General features: G+C 38.4%; 2 protein-coding genes across 2 annotated transcripts in view; one reads left to right on the forward strand and one right to left on the reverse strand.

Moving 5' to 3' along the window:
* The window catches only part of EFCC1 (EF-hand and coiled-coil domain containing 1), a 54,863-nt gene that overhangs the window by 33,502 nt on the left and 1,275 nt on the right, over positions 1 to 20,086 (reverse strand). Inside the window, exon 2 of the mRNA XM_050904870.1 lies at positions 18,841 to 19,247. Within this exon, the coding sequence (XP_050760827.1) occupies positions 18,841 to 19,247 (407 nt within the window). The remainder of the gene's footprint in view (positions 1 to 18,840; positions 19,248 to 20,086) is intronic.
* Positions 1 to 20,086, forward strand: part of LOC127021679 (uncharacterized protein CFAP92-like) — a 63,432-nt gene that overhangs the window by 20,327 nt on the left and 23,019 nt on the right. The window lies entirely within an intron of this gene.

Below are 20,086 nucleotides of genomic sequence, written 5' to 3' on the forward strand. Positions count from 1 at the left end.
GCTTAGCAAAATCTTGACCTAAGGCAGAACTTCAATGCCTACCTTTATTTCAAAAGTTACTTGCATGCAGCCTTTTAATCAGGTCCAGGCAATTTGATTCTGTGGAAATGTTTCAATTGCGGTATTTTCCAACCTAGACTCTGCAGGCACAGAGCAAGTCTAGAGCAATCTTTTCCCAGGTTCCAATAATCAGCATTTTGAAATTTCCACACACAGATTGTGCATATGGACTTCTGTGGTGTTTTAATGGACATACAAAAGCTTATCCTTATAGACATGTAAAAGCTTATCTGAGTATTTAAACAGTTTCACAGAACCGTATCATTAATTTTGACAGTGTTCTTCCTCCCCATTGAGAATGATATTGTTGTGGTTAAATTGTGCCCATTTTCTCCCAATGTTGGCTCTCTTTGCACGCTGAAAAGCGAGCCCAGCATGGGTTAGAGCCTCTTACGTTAAGGGACTCCACAGCAGTAGACAAACAGCTAACAGTAATTCATGCCGAGTAGACAGACCACCTCCACTTCTTGCATTATAATAAAACCACACTATGCTTATGTACAGTGCATCGGAAGGCCCCAAAGGTCTCGTAGAGGATTTAAGAAAGAAATCACGTTTACTATTTCCGAGCTCTGTCTATTGCTGTGGTCCCACTGAATTGGAAAGACTACATCTGAGCAGACAAAGTTTTGCTTGCAGAATAGCCTTTTTTCCAAGGGTGGGATTAGTTGACAGGTTTTGTCGGTTTCTATGAGGAAAATTGGATTTTGAACTATAGTTATGGTGCTGCCCTGTTCAGTGCTGCTCTTGTTATTGACTTCTCACATCACTACATTATTACAGAAGAAAATGTAAGCTGAAAAATCTTAACACATTCATGAGATGCCAGCTTGAAAGATACTTTCTACTCCTTAAAAACCTTCCAAAGATTCAGTACCTGTAACTCTTTACAATTTTTAGGTTTTGCTTGTTTATTTTTAAATAATAAGCACAATGATCGTACCACCTCTAGCAGCTGCATCTTCTGCGGAACCATTTGGATTGCCTCACTTCGTATGGCTGATATGGCTGACACAGAGAGGTGAGATTTACTCACTTTCTACTGTCAGTGGACTTGCAAGTATCAGCAGGACCTGGGGATGACTAGCACCTCCCCAAACTATACCTGATGTTCTCGAAGAGATTCTCTAACCTTCTATAAGAAATGCTGAAATCAAAGTAACATCATTTTGAGGCAACATATTTGACTCTTCTTCTACAAGATGTATAAAAACAAAATAAAAATGTACAAACTTCACGTGTAATGCCAGTACAGATCTCAAACTGCCATCAAAACAATCTCATCTAGTGCAGGGTTCATTTCCTGAGCAATGACTCTGGAATCCAAATTTAGGTTATTTAAATTAAATGCTTTTTCATTCCCTGTGGGTTTGTGGCCAATTGAAAAATGCTCTAGAGATCCGATTTTTCACATCATATATAAATCCTACCAAAAACCATGTATAATTTTTAGTAAAGCAGCACATGCTGTTATGTATTTATACTTATTTGCCAGCATAGCACCTGTAACAATGGAAAAAAAGTTCTTTAAGTTAAAAGCGCAAAACAATCCATAAAGGAAAACTTTCTGGGGATTAGACCTGCAACTTTGTAATCTGATAAAACATGGTTTATTTTTAAAAATTACATTTCCTGAGGGGGAAAACTACAATGCAGTGTTTACAAAACTGATGAATTCTCCTTGTAGAATAGAATAGTTCAGTTGGAAGGGACCTACAGCGATCGTCTAGTCCAAGTGTAACTGTTCTAAATTATTGTTCACTTTTTAAATTGTCTGTATTTGATATTCATGATGGAGTTCTCTAGAATTCACAGCATGCAGTCTTCTCCAAGACATACATTGATGTGAATAGATTTTAAATGAGATTTTTTGTAACAATCTAAACAGGTAATTTCATCATGCTCCTTTATCACATACACATTTATCTAGGACTAAAATATTCAGAATACGGCCTGTATTTTATATCTTTGGTTCTGGCAAGTATACAGTAACCTCTATAATAATAGATTTCTGAAATAACAAACATTAATGTCAGAGTTCAAAATATACCTAAGTCCTTGGCCACATTTGCACAGAACAAAGTAATAAGATCTATTACGCAAAGTTACTTTCTCATCTTACCATTTAAAACAGAATAGTTACTATTCTGGTGACATGAATTATTACAATGGTTGAAATAAGTCTAATAGTACAGTTTGAGTGGTCGTAGTGTATTTATTAATAACAGCCTACTGCTATGGGAGCAGCAGTGCTATTTAAAATCAAATTCTTTGTATTCCTAAGCAATGCTGTTGGTCTAAGTTTGGAATGACTGCTTCGCTCATGAATATTAAGTGAATAATGCAAGTGGTCTGAATGTGTGCCATATATTTAATAATTTGTTTCATGTAATCTACTTAAGCTTTGTGTTTCACAGGACAGCTATCTCAGTCTGCTTCTCTTCCATTTGTATAGTCAGGCTACTCTTATGCCTTTGTAGGGGTTTTAAAGGAAAAGAGGATTCCCCATTAATATGTTTTAGAACCTCTTCATTCCTTTTTTCAACGAGATATAATGTTGTATTTCTATCTCGGGACTACCTGGACTAGAAATGAGAAAAATCCCTCTTTCCAGGGTTATAGAACACCATTTTCTCTCCCTGACAGCCCCAACAGAGTGTGAGAAACCAAGTTAGACATGCATTTGTGGGCAGATATAGGTGAGGCACTTGCATATGCATGGTGAATGTAAGCTATCACACAGTGCTCTAAATTATTGAACAGAATCTTTACTATTGCATATATATGCACATACCAAGCAACTTGGAGTGAAGTGAGAAAATGTGAACAGAGAAATAGTAGCATATGTCCACGACAGAGCTGCAAACAGCATGAAGGCCAAATAAATGTAAATGTTAAAGTACTTATTTTATTTCTGATAAACATACAGTATTTTGAAAATGCTCTGCTTGCCCCCAGATCTCAGCCTGCGTTGATAACCACTGGGCCAACACTCTTACAAATGATCTTTTTCAATTATGTAGGAAAATACTTGCTGTGCCACCATGTCAGAAACTCTAAGCCTAGCTTTTCAGATTAAATTTTGCTGTAGGCATGAACGGATAAAAAGGATCTTTGCAATATTGGTATGGCTGTCTCCTACACAAAAACTGACATCTGCATTGAATAGTGTGTGTTGGTTCCCAGCTCAGCGGGGAACTTCTGTGATTTGAATGGAATTGAATTAAGTGATTTGAGACTGGACAATAGGCATCCATCAAGCAGAGTCTAGAATGTGAAAGCATGATCTAAAGGCAGGGACTTGTGCAGGGTTTTGTCATGCTAGATTTTGGTTGGACTCTTCAGCTATCTAATCCTGTATCCTACTCACGTCCCACAAACAGATGCTTATGAGAAGTGTGCAAGAAATCCTGTGATAGGTTCTTAACAGGGGAAAGTTTCATCTAAAGCTGAGAGTCAGAGTTTGGCTCTCACTCTGAAATAGAGGGTTCACAGATTTTCCAAAATTCTAGCTAATATTTATCACTCTAACTCAGAAATTCTTCTTACCAGAGTAATAGTTCATCCATTTTAAATCCTGGTAATATCCAGGTATCAGTGATATTTTGTAGCAACAGTACTTCACCACCTCTCATTTAGATGCACAAAGAATTAAACAGCATCTGTAAGCTTGTAGTTCATCTTTTCCTATCTAAAAGGTAATTGTAGAACCATTAACTAACGTGGGTAATAGCTGCCTACTTCTGTGGTCATTATAATCTTAACTTTTTAGATGGGGAAACTGATGTGAAGGAAAAATGTCAATGATTCTTCCAAAGCTATGGTCTTAAGTCTGAGTCAGAGCTAAGCTTAGAGCATGGGTCCTCTTAAATTGTCTCTGTGTGAGGTAAGCTTGATTCTCAGAGCAATAACCTAGGATTCTTGCAGATGAAGACAAGGTGATGTTACAGACACTCCTAAAATCAAACTATATTTTGTCATTTTATGTATATTAAAAGTTCAAAGAGAATACTTATACATACATTTCCCCTGATATTCACATATCCTATTGCATCCTTAGTCCTTCCCTGGCCTTTCACAGCAGTACGTATGTAGATTTGTTCGGTGACTCAGGTAGAGATGTCATCTTTCTATTTAATACCTGCTAACTTTTTTTTTAATCGGTATTTTAGTTGCTTTCTTAATCCATGTAACCTTTCATCAAGCTAAGCATCCTGCAGGAAGGTACTCCCCAGCTTGCTTTACCTGCTGTGTAAGAACCACTTTTTTTGTCTGCTTTGAACCTGCTTCCTGCTTTCATGTGATGACTCATAGTTCTTGCATTGGAAGAGACTGAACAATTCTTCCCTATTCATCTTCTTGATCTCAATGAAAATTTTATAGAACTTTTTTGCATCTTTCCTCAGCTATCTCTTTTCCACATCTGCAAGCGGCTACAATAGTTTCCATGCCTTTCTTCCCCACACTTGTTGCCTTTTCCAGTTTTATTCTGTTTTTGGTGGAAGGATCATAATTTCCTTTTTCTGATACAGGTGTTCTATGAATGTGCATAATTGTGTTCTTTGTATTGTTCTCTATTCCTTTCCTAATAAATTTTAGTATTATATTTGCCTTCCTCACTGCAACTCAGCAACTGAACAGCTACATTCCTAGAGTTATAAAGCTCAAAGATGTAATTCCTGAGCAGTTATAATAAGGTCAGAGTCCATCACTGTATCTGTTCCTCCAAAGCTGGAACTGTTATTTGGGGTTGTTCGGGTGTTTCCCCCCCCCAAGTGCATCAGTTTTCGTTAACATGGGAACTATCACCTGCCTTCTCCAGTCACTCAGTATCCTAAGATCATTCTGCAGTTCTTCAGTTGATCCTGGTTTTTAACATCTTGACTAATTGAGTAAATTTTTAATTTTTATTTTCATTATTATTTTCTCTAAAAATGATAATCACGTTATTATAGCTTTCCTTACCATGTGATATAAAGCATATTTCTCCAACTAAAATACAGACCAAACAAAACATGTTTTCAAGTACTAACCAAGGCAGACTACCAATCATGGTTAGAATTATGATAAAACTGAAGTTACACATCCAGCTCCCCCTCAGACAGTGGATATTCTGATCTGAATCCAAGCTTTGTGATTCAAATGCACTTTTAGTTGACATATGAATCAAATTACTGAGGTGGAACTTTACTGCTTTTAATTCCAGAGATGAATTCAGACTCACCTCTGAACTATGGTATCTTCTGCAGTGTTTTTAATGAGATAGAAATATCTTGGTATATCATGGTTTTTAATGTATGACAGGGTACCCTTTTTTTAACACAAATTAATCTTTTAAAAATATAAAATCTATAATGCATATCATCCACTAAGTACATTAACAATGCATGCAGTATGCATTTGTTTAATCGAGGGGGGAAAAAAAGCCCTTTAAACTTAAGGACACACAATCTAAGACACATAAACGTTTTTACACCTGTTTTATAGCACTCACCTCTGACCTGGCACTTTGTATATTATATTCTGGGCCAGATCATGGTTTTACAGTTTCACTTACAAAGTGATGGAAAAAATCTAGCGTTTTTGTAAGCATGGCAAAGCAGCATACGTTCCCAGGGTCCTGGGAGGATTTTTGTCTTTGAAAAGTTCCTTTATTTTAAGCTTGGTTAAAACACAAAACAAACATTCAAAAGCATTGGTTTGCTTAACTTGACCAAAAGTAATAAACACCCAAAAGTGAACTTGGGCCTCTGCATGTTGAATTGATGGATAATTCATAAGCCTGCTTTTAAAAACAAATACAGTACATGGTTTTCTTTCCGTATTTCAACAGCTCTCCCAGTTCACATTCATCTCACCTATTGTGAGCTGTTATACCATTCTCCCTCCAACACAGAACTTAATTAAAATTAGCCATTCTTGTGGCCAGTATTAAAACTTTATTTTGAACCACTACTCTGACCCTTTCTGAAGCCTGACTGATGATAGATCGGATCTTCGTTACGCTGGTCGTGTTCCCTTTGACCAAAGATAAATATCCATGCATTACAGTTCATTTTATGCATGCAGGAGCCTTACAGGCTGTGTTTATAGATGCAAAAGGAAGGGGGTCTGTCTTCCCACCATGGCTGTTCAAGCACCAGTCTCTGTCATAATGAAATCAAGGAAACCAACAGCTGAGTGTTGTCTGCTGCCTTTGGATGGGCCCCCTTTTTACTGCTCTCAACAGCCTCTTGTTTTGTTTTGTACAGACTATGCAGTTTCATCATTCATTCTGACTGTTTGATTTAAGCTTCCATTCCCTGGGTCAAAAAAAGGCTGGCAAGGGAGGAAGGATGAAAGAAGGTGACACTTTGACAGCTCCTTTTTCACGGTAATGAGCAGAACTGCTCGCTCTTTCCCCGCTCCTGTTCACCATGGCCTTTTCTTTCTTTATAGAGCCAAGTGAAGGGAAGAAATTGCCGGTTCAGCTCTGCCTTCCAGGGACTGACTAGATAAACTGGAGGGCTCAGGCTGTCTTTTGTGGGCTCTGCCTATGGAGTCACTGCTTTGTTTGGGGGTTATTTTCTGTTTGTTTCCTGTATATAATGACAGGTAAATGCAGATTAATAGAATTAAAGTTTCAACTTGAGTACACGAGGCAGCAAAGCATCAATTACTTCCTGGTGACTTCTGTACCGTGTGTCATGCTCATTCACAAAACAGAGCTCCATTAATTTAGCTAGTCCATGGGAGCCTGCCACAGAAAAGCTCACTTTGCTTGGAAGAGGAAGAAATAATTGCTACCTTTCCAGCATTAATAATCTTCTGTTCTAAAAAGAACATCATTTAATAAAGAGGTAATTTAGATTATAAGTAACCTGTATCCTAACTAGAAGAAAAGACTTGTTTGATGCAAGACAGTGCTGTTTGCAGAAGCCTTAACTGATAAGGTTGGAGAACTCCAATTTAAGTATAAATGACCTTTAGTACTTCACAACAAGTGCCAAGCCTTAGGGATTGACAGTTTCTCTGATTTATATAGAGGTCTAAACACCTCAAAACTCTCAGGATTTTAGATCTTTAATCATGATTATTTGATGTGAATTCAGAGCTTAGATCATTCATATACTGCATAGTATTTACCTAAAAAGCTTCAAATTTATTTACTTTTTAAAGTTTCCTATTTTTAAATGCATTTGAAGCATCATTCGGAAACTGTAAATCATGATGAACAAAAAAAACCCAAACCAAAGAGAGCAAAGCAGGTAGGTAACAACAGGCGAGGGAGAAAAGTAGCAAGTGTAAGATGGACAGCACAAGAATAGACCCAGTATATAATTCTGCTGTATAGAGATTAATCATAACTTTTCTGAAAGATACCAACCCCCTGGCTACACTGAAAGGTCTTTCATTCAAAGTCAGTGCATGTACCTGGGAATATCCTGCCAGTGGTGGTAATATTTCACAGCCAGAAGACTTCTGCAAAACCAGTCACATCACAGCCAGGGCTCCAGCAGTACAGAGATACAGTCTTTCTGACCACATAAGCTAAGAGCATTCTTATTTTTGGTTTTCTTATTCTCTTTCCTCTGCTAAAGGAATTATCCCTGGGGACTGTGGATAGTATTGGAAATTAAGCAGAGCTATGTACGTTCATTAATGGAAACACAGATCTTTCAGACTAAGGACCAGCTTCTCTCCTAACTTTTGCTTATAGCGGTTCAAATATTTTCTTTTTTTCTTTTTTCTTGTTTGGTTGAATTAGGAATCTGAGGAAAAAATGCTTTGCATCTAAGGAAACTGCCTCTTCAACATGAAATATTTAATTTTGGTTTCATTTGGGTTTTATGTCTTAAAATGGTATTTTGAAATTTGATTTAGCTACACTGATTTAACATCATTCAGATAGGAAAAATCAAAACACTGCAGCAAGAAAATGTCCAAATAAAATACCACAATTTTTCTGCTCTTCCTTTTATTTTTTTCTATGTGAAATCTTGCCTGATGTAACCTAAATATGCAACTAGTTTAAACTGTTTCCAAACTATATTTTTGGAGGATGAACTATTCAGCCTGAGTACTTTGCCTGGGTCTAAATTAAATCAGAGCAGTCGCTGTAAGTGAGAGTGGTCCATCTGTTTACCTCATTCATGCCAGATCTGTCAGGCCACCGAATTAAACCACTATAAACAGCCCTCTTGCTGTCTTTTCGTTCTGCAGTAGAGAATATCTGAGATCCGTGCTTTCAAGGGTATGCCTATGTTGTGCAGTGTAAAATCACTTGAATTAATTCCAAAGAGCTGGTGTTTGTGCTGTGCAGCTCTGCAGCACTTGGAGACATGGGGTGCTCAGGATGTTGTGCTGATGCAGTGACACTGCCCTCAGCTCCAGAGCGGGCTCACTGGGAGTCAACACACTGATGCACCACAAAATACTGGTGTACCCCCAGTTGCATATATAATGTTGGAAATCCCACCTTTGCATATTTGCTGACACAGAAATAGGTAGCATAACCTACTCTTCTGCAATTTTCATAAGCATTGGTTTTGCTTTGATGGCTCATATTTCTGTCTTGTGTAATTTTCTGCTAAGCAGAGTGCTACTTAGACCTACCAGCTCCAGGGGTGTGAAAATACGATATTCGGAGCTCAGCTTAAACCTGACAAATTCTGCTCTACACTGGGCTGACCTCACCATATGCACTTCCAGATACTTTTATGTTATGTGAACTAATGCCAAGGACATGCGATGGGGTCAAGTACAGAGAATAAAAGCAGAGCAGATGTGCTGTGGATACCAGATTTTTCAGTGTTATGATTAATGGGACATCATGAACCTTCCCTGAAACATTCTGCTGTGAAAAGAGACTCTTCACAAAACAAAGCACAGGGCCTGATTTTATTCTGTAGATTTATTGAAAGGTTTGGGGTCTTTCCACTGTAATCTGATTCCTAACACTTGGCACCTCTTTTCTTGAAATGGATGATGTGTGATGTGATGGCAATTAGCACTTGAAGCTCAGGCACCCTTCAGAGAACATTTTTTTCCACAAACAAGGAGGGACTGCAACACACAGTCAATCACAGCCTCTACACCTTATTTTTCAAGTGGTTTTAAGAACGATGCTGTGAACGCTGAAGTTACTTGTTATACAGAAGTAAATTTCTAAAGATGTATCATGCTCAAAGCTTACATTTGACATTTATTGTCCAACCATTTTTTTTTTCATAAAGCACATTCCTATGTGAAATGGCATGGGCGAACAGAATACAGTCAGCATCCTGTGATACAGGTATCTGCAATAATGATCAAGCTTCATTCTATGCTTTACATTTTCAGTCTTTGAAGTTGAGCTGCAACTTTGTGATCCTTTAAGGACACATATATCTATTAATTTTTATCAGAATTTGTCAGATTTTCAGATGGGCATTATGAAAAGCTATAAAAATGTATAAAAATTCCTTTTTTCATGAAGAATGATCTCTGTAAATAACAACTAAAGCCAGCCTCTTGATATATCTTACAACTTTCAGGTTGCTTGACTTGAGCACACATATGGGTTCCACATCTGGAATTGTGGAAATACCTCTTCTCTATAATGGACTGAAGCAAATACTTTGAGCAGCTGATCCTCCTGCCCTCCTTATTCCCCTCTTACCCCCCAAAATCTCAGTCTGAGTTTCCAGTTTGGGATTATCTCAGAACGTGAAGCTTTAAGATCAGATGTGTTTAATGAAAGTTTTACTTACAGTGCAGGGCATTGGTTTCTAGCTTTTTTTCTAGTTTGAGGGCAGCATTTTTCTTAGGTTGTGACTGCAGTTTTTCTTAGGTTGTTTCAGTGGCTACAGTTCTGAATAGTTGAGATTCAGATTGCCAGGCAAATCCAGCAAATACAGGAAAATATGCTGAGTATCACAAAGAGAATACCCTAAGCCAAGCACTAGAGAGGCAAATATCAGTCTGGATTTTAATCGTTCTGCTAAGCAGGCAGACAAGATGCTGATAAAGTTGAAAAAATGTACTGGAGAATGAAGAGAAGAGAACAGTACAGTAAACATGGCCAGTGATTCAACAGGAATTCTGACTATGGTGAGAAGACGGGTAAACAGAACAAACTCCAGCAAATATTTGCAGAACTGCTAAATAACTGTCTCGTGTCATTGAAAATACAGAAATTGCCTATATTGTATTTCTTAACATCAGTGACATTTCTTAGCTCATCCGCAACCTGCTTAGAGCCTAGGCAGTTTTAAATACAGATTGGCTATCTACCTCTATGTCAGTATCCCTGGCAGTGTCCTAAGTAATGTGATGGTATTTAAAATCTTTTGATCTTGCCTGTGCTATCCTAAGGATGGGGTTTAAGAACTTAGTTTGGCTGTGAGTTTGCATTATGGCAAGCTCCCAGTTAAGTCATGGAGTCAACTAATTTTACTTCCTAGATATTTTCCCAGGTCTTGCAGATAAGTTAGTATTTATATTACATAGAGGAGCTTTTTGAGAATTTAAGTTAATGATGAAATAGAATGGTTGCCTGTGCATCTATTCAAAGGCTAGATTAATTTCTTTCTCTGGATGGGTAACTCTAATAGACAACTGGTTGAAGAAAGCTGCTGAAACAGAACATATTTCTTGCAAATCAAAGGACAGGTTTGAGTGGGCTGGTCCCTCTAGCATTTCCAGATTTCATGATTCCATGCTTTTTTCTGGTGCATAAATTAATCAGGCTTTTTGTTGAGTTTTGTTTTGTTTTTTAAGTGTCACATATACAAATTTCCCTTGAACTGTTCCAGGGTGACTTCACTCATCTTGTCATATCATTGTCGGTTTTGGGATGTATTCAAGAGATAAGGCCTCCTCCCCTGCAGATCATTAATCCTTCCATATTCTGAGAGCAGACTATTTTAACAGAACAAATTAGTTTAATCTGTTCGAAAACTTCGGTTGTCAGCATTTATCTTACAAAATAGACAAGGTAGTTTGCGTCCTGAAGGAAAGTGAGATGAGGAGCAAAGAGTAAATAATCACTTCTTACTGCTTTAGTAGAACTCCTCCTCTCATTTTCATGAAGTAATTTTCAAGTTTTATGAAGAAAAAATAAAATTTCTTCCCCTTTTGTTCCTCCAGCAGAATAAAAAGCTTAAAAGAATGCAGAATTCTCTGCTTGTGCCTGAGTGTAGATGATCAGCAGTATTTGATTTTCAAAGTAACTTATGTGAATTTACAGCAAAAATGACATGCGCTAAACTCACTTGAGATATGGTTGGTTGATTTGTTTTAATTTTATCTGGAGAGGCTCAGTGGAGTCATCGAGTACTTTATACTAAATGTGTGTTTAAGTGCCTGACTGAAGCACTTGTCAATACTCTGGTCCTCTCAGGATCTCGCCCCTGGTGTTTTTACTTCAGATTTTTGTCAATATCTTTGACATCCAGGGAGGTAAACATAGAAGCCCCAAGTTTAAGCCACAGGTTACACTTTGAGGTTATATATTACTACTTTGTCTTACAAAACTGACCTGAAGAAAAAGTAAATTTTTAAAATACTGCTGGCTCTTGAAAGCATCTATTAGGGAGGTTTGGCAAACTTCCACTCAGTAAAAGATTTATTGCTCAGTTATGTTCTCGTTACTCCTATAAGCAAAGGAATGCTGCTAATGAATTCAACAGGTCTGATCACACGAGTGTACGAGCAGAGCGCAGCACAGCGGGACCTGGTCGTACAGAGACCTTTTAGCAAGGGGGGAAAAACGGGAGTGCTCTGGCAAGCATCCTTTCCTGCAGGTGCTCTTTTGCACAGAAGTGGCTACAAACTTGTCAGGTTTGCTTAAGAAACAAATGAGAGGCCAAGTGTGTGACTGTAGGCAATGCGAAACGGTCCTCCTGGCTCCCCAGTTAGGTTCGTAATGAGCTATAACACTTTGTGACAGGAGGCTACAAACTCTTGGCTTACAGATGCGTTTTTCTTGGTAATAAATAATTGTTCTTTTTATGCAGCTCTCCTACACTGATGCTAGTTGGCTTTTAGGTCAAGAGAGATGCGTAGATCTCAGTCTTGTCAAGCTGATGATAATTCCATTCCCAGAATAACCCCAATGCATGGAGTTTGCTGTGCTTGTATCTGCATGTGGTGGGATCTGAAGTGTCAGGATCTGTCAGATGGATGATATCAAGGTTAATGCAATTCTAAGGTCTATAAATTGAGCACAACAGCAGTACATGGCAGTGATGTCCTATCACCGGTGAGCTAGGCCCCCCACCTCGGGACCATTTATGGCAGAAAGTGACATACTGCTAATATTTGATATAGAAAGCTGCTGTACAGGAGCTCACCCAAATAATCCAGAGGGTTGCAACTGAGGGCTATTTATGAGCTAGGACCATTTCTGTTTGATTGTGGTGCTTGCAATGACAGCGAGAAAGTGACTTTGTTCTGGGAGGCGTGCTTTCAAAGTGGCATAGCCTCTGACAGGGAGTCCAGTCTTATGAAATGAATTGAAAGGGGTGGGGGAGTAGTTTTTTTCTTTAATTTAAAGTTATCTTTGTGTATGAAATTAATCTTTGATTTTTGCTGGCATAAGACAAGATAGATAATATGTTGCATCACCTAGAAAGTTTGGGCAGTAAAAGGTGTCCATTTTCTTGGGGAAAGACTATGAAGCCAGAGAGGTGTGATGCAGCTTGTCAGGGCAGCCAGATGAAGGAGGGGGTGCCTGGCTGTCACTGGGGGGGTCCACCAAGCTGCTGGCTGAATTTCCAGGCACTAATTCAAGGGAGAGTAGCTGCAGAAACACTGACTGCACACCTTCTGGGGAAAAAATAATCTCTCTGGTATAGGAGGGCTTAGCATGATTCAAATTATGCACAGAAGGGCAGGAGGAGACAGCTTTAAAAGGCAGCTGCATGTGTCAGATACTGTGTATGAGATGACAAAACTAACTCCTTTGGCTTGGGCTATCTTTTTGTTACTGCTGACTACGGCAGGGCTTGCAGTACGCTTTAATCTCTCCGTCCCCAGGAAGGTACGTGCAATGGGGGCTGCTAAGTGACAGCTACAGCGGGTTCACCAAATGGTGCCTCCGCAGAGCTGTGGGAGGAAGCCTGGGACACGGCAAAAGCACGTCCACCTCAGTGAATCGGCAGTGTCCGTATGTGTGGCACCGCTATTGTGCTCACAGTGATTTAGTCCCAACACAGCAAATAAGGCAAGCCAGATGAAAAGGAGGATTTAGTGAGAAACCAGGAAAAGTCTCCCAAGAATAAACACTGTGTAACTAAGAGCCCAGTGCTGAAAAAGGCCAGAGAACTGGCTACATTTCCAATGTCAGAATTAGCACACAAGTACAAGCCTCCTTGTAGATAAATGCACTTGCATTAATTTGAATGGATCTGAAGTAAAGGTTTTGCTATTATTATGGGAAGCAAGTATTATTAATGTTAAAAAGAACTGAAAGACTCTTCTTGCATTTGAAATAAAACTAGCCCTTCCGTAGAAAGAGATGATATACATTTTCTTCAATGTCAAGTTAATGTATTTAAATTGCTCTGTACAGTTCTCTCTACCATATATAACAATACCTTCCTTTATCCCTTTTTGTGAAATCAAAATGTTCCTTTAAAGTGTTTCAAATGAGTAGTAACCTGATTTGCTTGCTTAGCATATGATTATTCTATGACTAGAGACCTGCAAGTAGTCTAAGCTTCGTATGATGGGAACATATTCACCCGCTACTGTTAACTTCTTGAAAAACTTAAAGTCCTGTGGTTTTTTTGGCAGACTTCTATGTAATATATAACTTGTTACAGTCTTAAGTAGAAGAAAATACCAGGTACAAGCAGAATTAGAAAATAAAATGAGATGACATCAGTTCATCTAGAACAATCTGCTTGAGTGCACTTACAGATGAGACTCTGCAAAGCAACATTTTATTTTACTTCCCAACTGTCATTGTTCTTACTGATTGCCATCAGTCACTGCTCCCTGCCTGTCGCTGCTCTTGTCCAAGGACGTACTTATCGTCTGCAGTTCTATCCAGTCTTTTGTGTAGTCCAGCACATATACACCCACAGTCTCCATTCAAATTTTGTGCCATCTGACGTAAATTGCCAAGATGCACTTCACCTTACAACCAGCAAGTAGCTGGTACTGATGGCAGCTGTCAAGCAGAAAGTTGTCCAGATTTTATTTAATGTCTAATTTTTTAAATAGAAGAACAGTTCTAGAATGCCTAAATGTAAAACATCCATTATCATTCAGATTGGAAATAACCTACTAGTCACACCTTCTTTTATGGATTGGTGTTTCCTTCCTAAGGCTTTTCTTTCTTCACTTAACAGAGCTGATTCTGTATCAGTTAGGAATATTGACATATTCCTCTCCTGTTCTTGGATTATTGATTTGGATCTGTTTGGTCCATCTTGTTATATTTTACAAAGTAAATGATAACCTGAGAAATTATTGAAAAGATCAGGACAATGTCTCCTAAAAGAAAAGAAAAATTGAACTACTTCGGATATAGGATAACCTAAAGCATAACTTTTTAGAAAAATTAACACTGGTGACTTTATGAAAGAAATAAATGGAGGAAATTATGCTCGAGGCCTCCATCTTCATATTTATAAGAGAATATGAGGGGATGAAACAAGCCTCTCTGCATTCCATGTAAAAAGGATTCCTACTCATTAACACATATAAATGCTGATGGATAATTAAGTAATTTGGGAGACAGACCATGCATATGGGAAGCATTTTTGGTATTTTATGACCCCTTCCACTGACCTCTGTAATTACTGTGCTGCTGGCTAACACAGCAACATAAAACCTCTGTGAACATCTCCATTATGAAGTCTATTTCAATTCTAAATGACCTTTCTTTTTATTTGTTACACTGGGATCAAAAAAAGGTTGTTAAATTCTGTTATTCCCTCCAACGCTATTAAAGAGAAAAAGAATCTGTAAATTTTATTAAGTAATCAGTTTCTAAGCCACCTACAATGTAGTATAGAAAATAGAGCCAATTTATATTTGGCAAGAACAATTCATGTCAAACCAATCTAATTTCCTTTTCTGACAGGGAAAATGGCTGAATGGATAAAAAGCAGCAGCAGATGTGACATTTTTACTGTAGTAACATTTTTGTATGTGGCATTCTTATAAATCTTAGGACTATATTAGAATGTATGGATGGTGTCACCTTGAGCTGGAGCAAAACTTACGGGGAAAAAAAAAGGAGTTTAGGGAATAGCTGTTAATGATTTGCTCTCGGATAAAGAGAGTATATCAAGTGGAGATCACCAGAATCTGTCCTGGGACCTAGCCAGTATGTTCATTTAGGCTTCCAACTTTTGAAAGAGAAATTACAAGTGTGCAATTGACACCAAGCTGGGAGGGAAGGACAGCAGTTTGGAGGTTAGTCCCAATATCATCTTGAGAAACTGGAAGAGTAGTCCAAAAATGGAAAAGTTGAGCTTCAGTAATAACAAATGAAAAGTCCTAGACCTAGGAAAATGAAATCAAGTGCACCAGTACAAAATGAGAATAACTCTCTGGGCAGCACTGCATAAAAAATGGGACTTGCATAACTTCCTAAACTCTTCCATATACTGACATTGTGAATTACCCATTTTTTTAATATAATACCAATGATAAACATACAATTTCTTGTGACATCTTTTTCTTCTGAAATGAATTTAACTCATGCTTTTCAGTAAGGAATTTCTCGAAATTTACCTTTAAAGTATGTGAGCTGACTCATTAAATTGACAGATGGTGGAGAAAGGGGACAAAAACCTGACACATGCATCCAGTGTAGGAAGAACAGGATGTGCACCTTAAGACAAGAAGGATCTATAAACTATTTGGTCAACTAGGTTGGCTTAGGAACCTAATAACGTGATGGGGACATTTCAAACCCTGGTACAGGAACCTGTGTACTCAGGAAAAGTTCATGTTGAAGTCATACAAACATCAGTTAGCAAACATTTACCAGAGATGTTGATGGCAACATTTTGCATTAAATTTGCAAGAATATGAGTCTGTGGGCAGAAAAGGCAATTGTAATTAGGTACCCCAATTTAGGAAAACATTTAATCACTTGCAGGTACTTAAACACTTTCCTGAATAGATGCAAACTATGTTGTTTCCTGAGTTAGGGATTATAATTTAAGGTCATTGTTGTGATTCCAGGTCTAAACGATAGCACGGTGGTATAAGATGACGGTCTAGAAGTGGGAATTAGATGCTTAAAGAGCTTTGAAAATCTGAACCTAAAAGAAGAAATAATTTTCTTTGTAAATATGAAAGTATAAATAGGAGCAGCATGTAAAGCTCATAGACTGGTCTCATTCTTGAATATGATCCTCTCTGGAAGAAATTAGACTTTAGCTGGAGTAAAATAGTGGCATACCAAGCCAGTTAAGGTGAATTCTCAGGAGGCGTATCTGCAATCTTAAATGCTTTCTGCAGTATACTCAAATCCCCACCCACTTCTCTCCACTTCTACTTTGCAGCATTAGTTCTTGCCAAACCTAGATCCTGCTTACATGCTCACAAACTTTTTGTGGTATCTGGAAATGGAGAAAACGCTCACTGGAGTACTAACTTAAACACATACTGACTTAAATAACATTACAAGTAATACACTTGCCAACTGACAGTCTGAGAAATCTGTGGGATATAGCAGCTGTCCCTCCATCTCTGCACTTTGGCCAGCTCATCAGCTTCCCCTCAACGTGCCCTCCTAGCACCTCACCCAAACTACGCCCATGGGTTTTGGACTTCTGCACAACAGGAGATGATGATTCCCTATGAGCAGGAGGAGTTTCTGCCATCTGTAGCACAAGTGTAAGCAAGCAAAGTGAGTGGGACAAGCTATGATGCCAATGGCTGCACAAGGTAGAGAGCGCCATACTAGTGTTAAGCTCTTTCATCACAGTAACACAGAGCTCTGCACTGCGTAACGTACCTATTCTCTGCCAGTTTGGGCATCTCTGTGCCACACTGTGCAATACGTGGAATTATAGTATTCCATATACTGCGGAACTGTGGAATATGACGACAGGCATACAAGTCACAATCACCATTAAGCGGCTCTGCTGTTAAACTCTTTAAGCCAAGAGCTGTATTACACGGACAGGGAGAGGGAAGTGCTTTATGGCTAACATAGAATCAAGACCCATTAAAGGGTCTTGCATGTGGAAGCTGGGCTGGTCCTGTGCTAAATGTGCCGTGGGGCTAAAAAAGGGGTGTAGTTTCCAAATGGTCAGTCTGGCACCATTCCTGAGCTTTACACTCACTTTAAATTAGCATGCAATTTTAAACAAATATTACAGATGAAGATTACCTTACAAAGAACATATAATTTACATTTTTAAACTCACACTATTTGTTTTGATGTAACCCATAAAAGTTCCTGCTCTGCAAGGCCCAGTTGCCATTTCTTAGTGTCTTTAACTAGTTCATCTCTACCTGTTTCAAGGCAATTTTTTATCCTTCATCATACTTTGGAAGAGTGATTCTGCAGGACAAGAACTCACCTTAAGTCTTTGGTGCTCATGCCAGGGAGAACTTGATAGACTAGACAAGTAGTGTGATCTCTCTTAGCACTGAGAGATAATTCATCCAGATATCCCTGTAAATGCCAGTCATCTTGGACATTATGTGCCCTCACAGTGTTTTTAAAATCCTACAGATGTTTAAATAAATGCTTTTATCTTCTACAACCACCCAGGTATTAACATACACAATGCTTACAGAAAGACACTGGATAAAATGATTATTTTTAGAATTTCCTCACTTCATAAAACAGTACAATAGCTATGATGCTACAAATAACTCACTATGAATTCTTCTTATAAGCAAACAGAGGAAGTGTAAGTTTAGGAAGAGACAAGGAGTTCAGAATAGACAATGTATTAAAATACTAGGTTTAGTACAGTTAGGAAAAAATATATAAATATTAACTTTACTTTGGGTCAGTAAAAATATAAACAGGATTTTATTCCATAGGTCAATTTGAAACTTGGGCAGAAATGCCTAGCACTTAATAACCGTCAATGAGTCCAAGTTTTGTCTGAGATAAAAAAGCAACAAAAGCAGTGAACTATTAAATTCGTGACCAACTTTCTGACTTTTGGAAACGTATTTATGCTATTACAAAAGTGGGTTTTAGTTGGATGATGTATTTTTGTTTGAGACTCCCACTGTATTATGGTGTGGTTTTAGGAAAGCTTTTTAACTCTTCTCTTCTGGAGTATTACATATTCTGTCAGTGAAGAAGCAATAAAGCCACAGCAGAGTTTAAAACTGCTGGCCAGAAGCTGGCCTTGTGCGTTTTTCTCCAATTCATATGACAAGTTGAAGAGCCATCTAAAGTTGTCAGCCGTCTGATTACAGCTGGCTTTGTATGTGACCTAACTAGCAGGAAATGACTGAACTGACATTAGCTAGTTAAGGTGAAAAAATAAGTGTGTTGGAAATGGATTCTGAAGGACTGTCAGCAATTTCTTTTGAGGCTTTCTTGAAGTATTACTACGTTGGGTCCTATTGCTGTGTGTCTGAAGAGTAACTTCAGCACTCTGTAGATCAGCATCCTTATTTTGACCTACCTTCCACTGAATGCGCCCAGTTCTGTTATGGATCCCTACCAAGAAAATTGGTAAGTAGCTTCTAATTTCCCTCTGGCTATATTTTAGAAGATGTATTTGGAGACATTTAATAAGCTACAACTAGTGATTTTCAAGCTAACTTGTGTTCCAATACTGTGATTTTATAGGCATTTTTTGACGGACCCAAACTTACCTATAGTGCTGCAGTTCCGATTCTAGCTGCTGAATGTATATTTGCAGATGTGGCACTTCGTTAGCTTTCACTTCTAGCTCCTTCACTTTGCCAAGACTGTTAAGGACGGCGTGTCTCGCCTCTTCAACCTTCTTCCTCATTTCTGCTTGTTCCCTCTTCAGGTTACGGTTGCAGTCTTCCAGATTGACCAGAGCTTCCTGAGAGCTCTTCAGCTCTCTTTCCAGCTCTTGATTGAACCTAATTGCTTCTTCAATTTGCCCATCCCTGGAGTTCCGGATGAGTTCCACTTCCTTCAGGACACTTTGAAGGCACTTGGTCTGGCAGTGGTTCTGCATTAACGGTCTCTTATTCCCTATAAAACAGGTCCCCTCTTCCTTATGGTTAGCATGGCTTTTCCGCAGTCCTACCTATAATGAACAGGAACAGAAAGCAGGGAGAAATTAATGTGTTTTAAAGCAACTGACATTTTAATCCAGACTGAAAATGGCTGGATTCTGTTTTGTTGGGTTGGTTTTTTTTTTTTTTAATGACATATAGTTGATCAGCAATTAAAAAGCTACTTACATTTGCAAAATACAGAGACAAGGAAACAAACTCTGGAAAGTAGTTTTTAAATATGTATCTATAAATTTAATTTTATTACTACTCATTAAAGTGGACAATTAGGTTATTGCACAAGTTTCTGTATAGCTTTAATGTCATTACTATAGTCTGTCCTGAAAAGGCAAGTAGTATTCTGAAAAAAATATTTCCAGTTATGTTTTTTAAGTTGTGTTCAGTAGAAGTGAACAGAGAGCAGCTGGTGGTGTTCTGGAGCTCTAATCTTTGTCCTTCTTCTGATTCTCTGGGGCCTTTGACTGGTGACTTCATGTTTCCTTCTGACTTCCTTTCAGTTTTCAAATGAAAATGGTAAAAGTGGCTTTCACCTGCCATGCTGGACGTTGTGAAGACGGACAGCCAGCTAATGCCAAATGAAAGTGTCACGCATGGAGCAGAGTTCTGTGAGTGTTGTGTTAGTATTAAATCCAACCTGATCAGACCTGCTAGAACAACGGGTGAACTCAGCCCTTCAGTGCTTTGCCTGTTCTATTGCTATTTCATGCCAGAGTAATTTAACTGCTGTTAAGTATGTATGTGTTTCACTTGAGCCTATACAGCAGAAACAGAAACCAGCCCCAGAATTAATGGGGCTCTGCAGAGGAGCCAGAGACTATTCATCAGCCTGTTTGCAGAACTGGCTCCAACC

Source organism: Gymnogyps californianus, chromosome 13 (genome assembly GCF_018139145.2).
Source record: "Gymnogyps californianus isolate 813 chromosome 13, ASM1813914v2, whole genome shotgun sequence".
In the NCBI taxonomy this organism is placed as follows: Eukaryota; Metazoa; Chordata; class Aves; order Accipitriformes; family Cathartidae; genus Gymnogyps; species Gymnogyps californianus.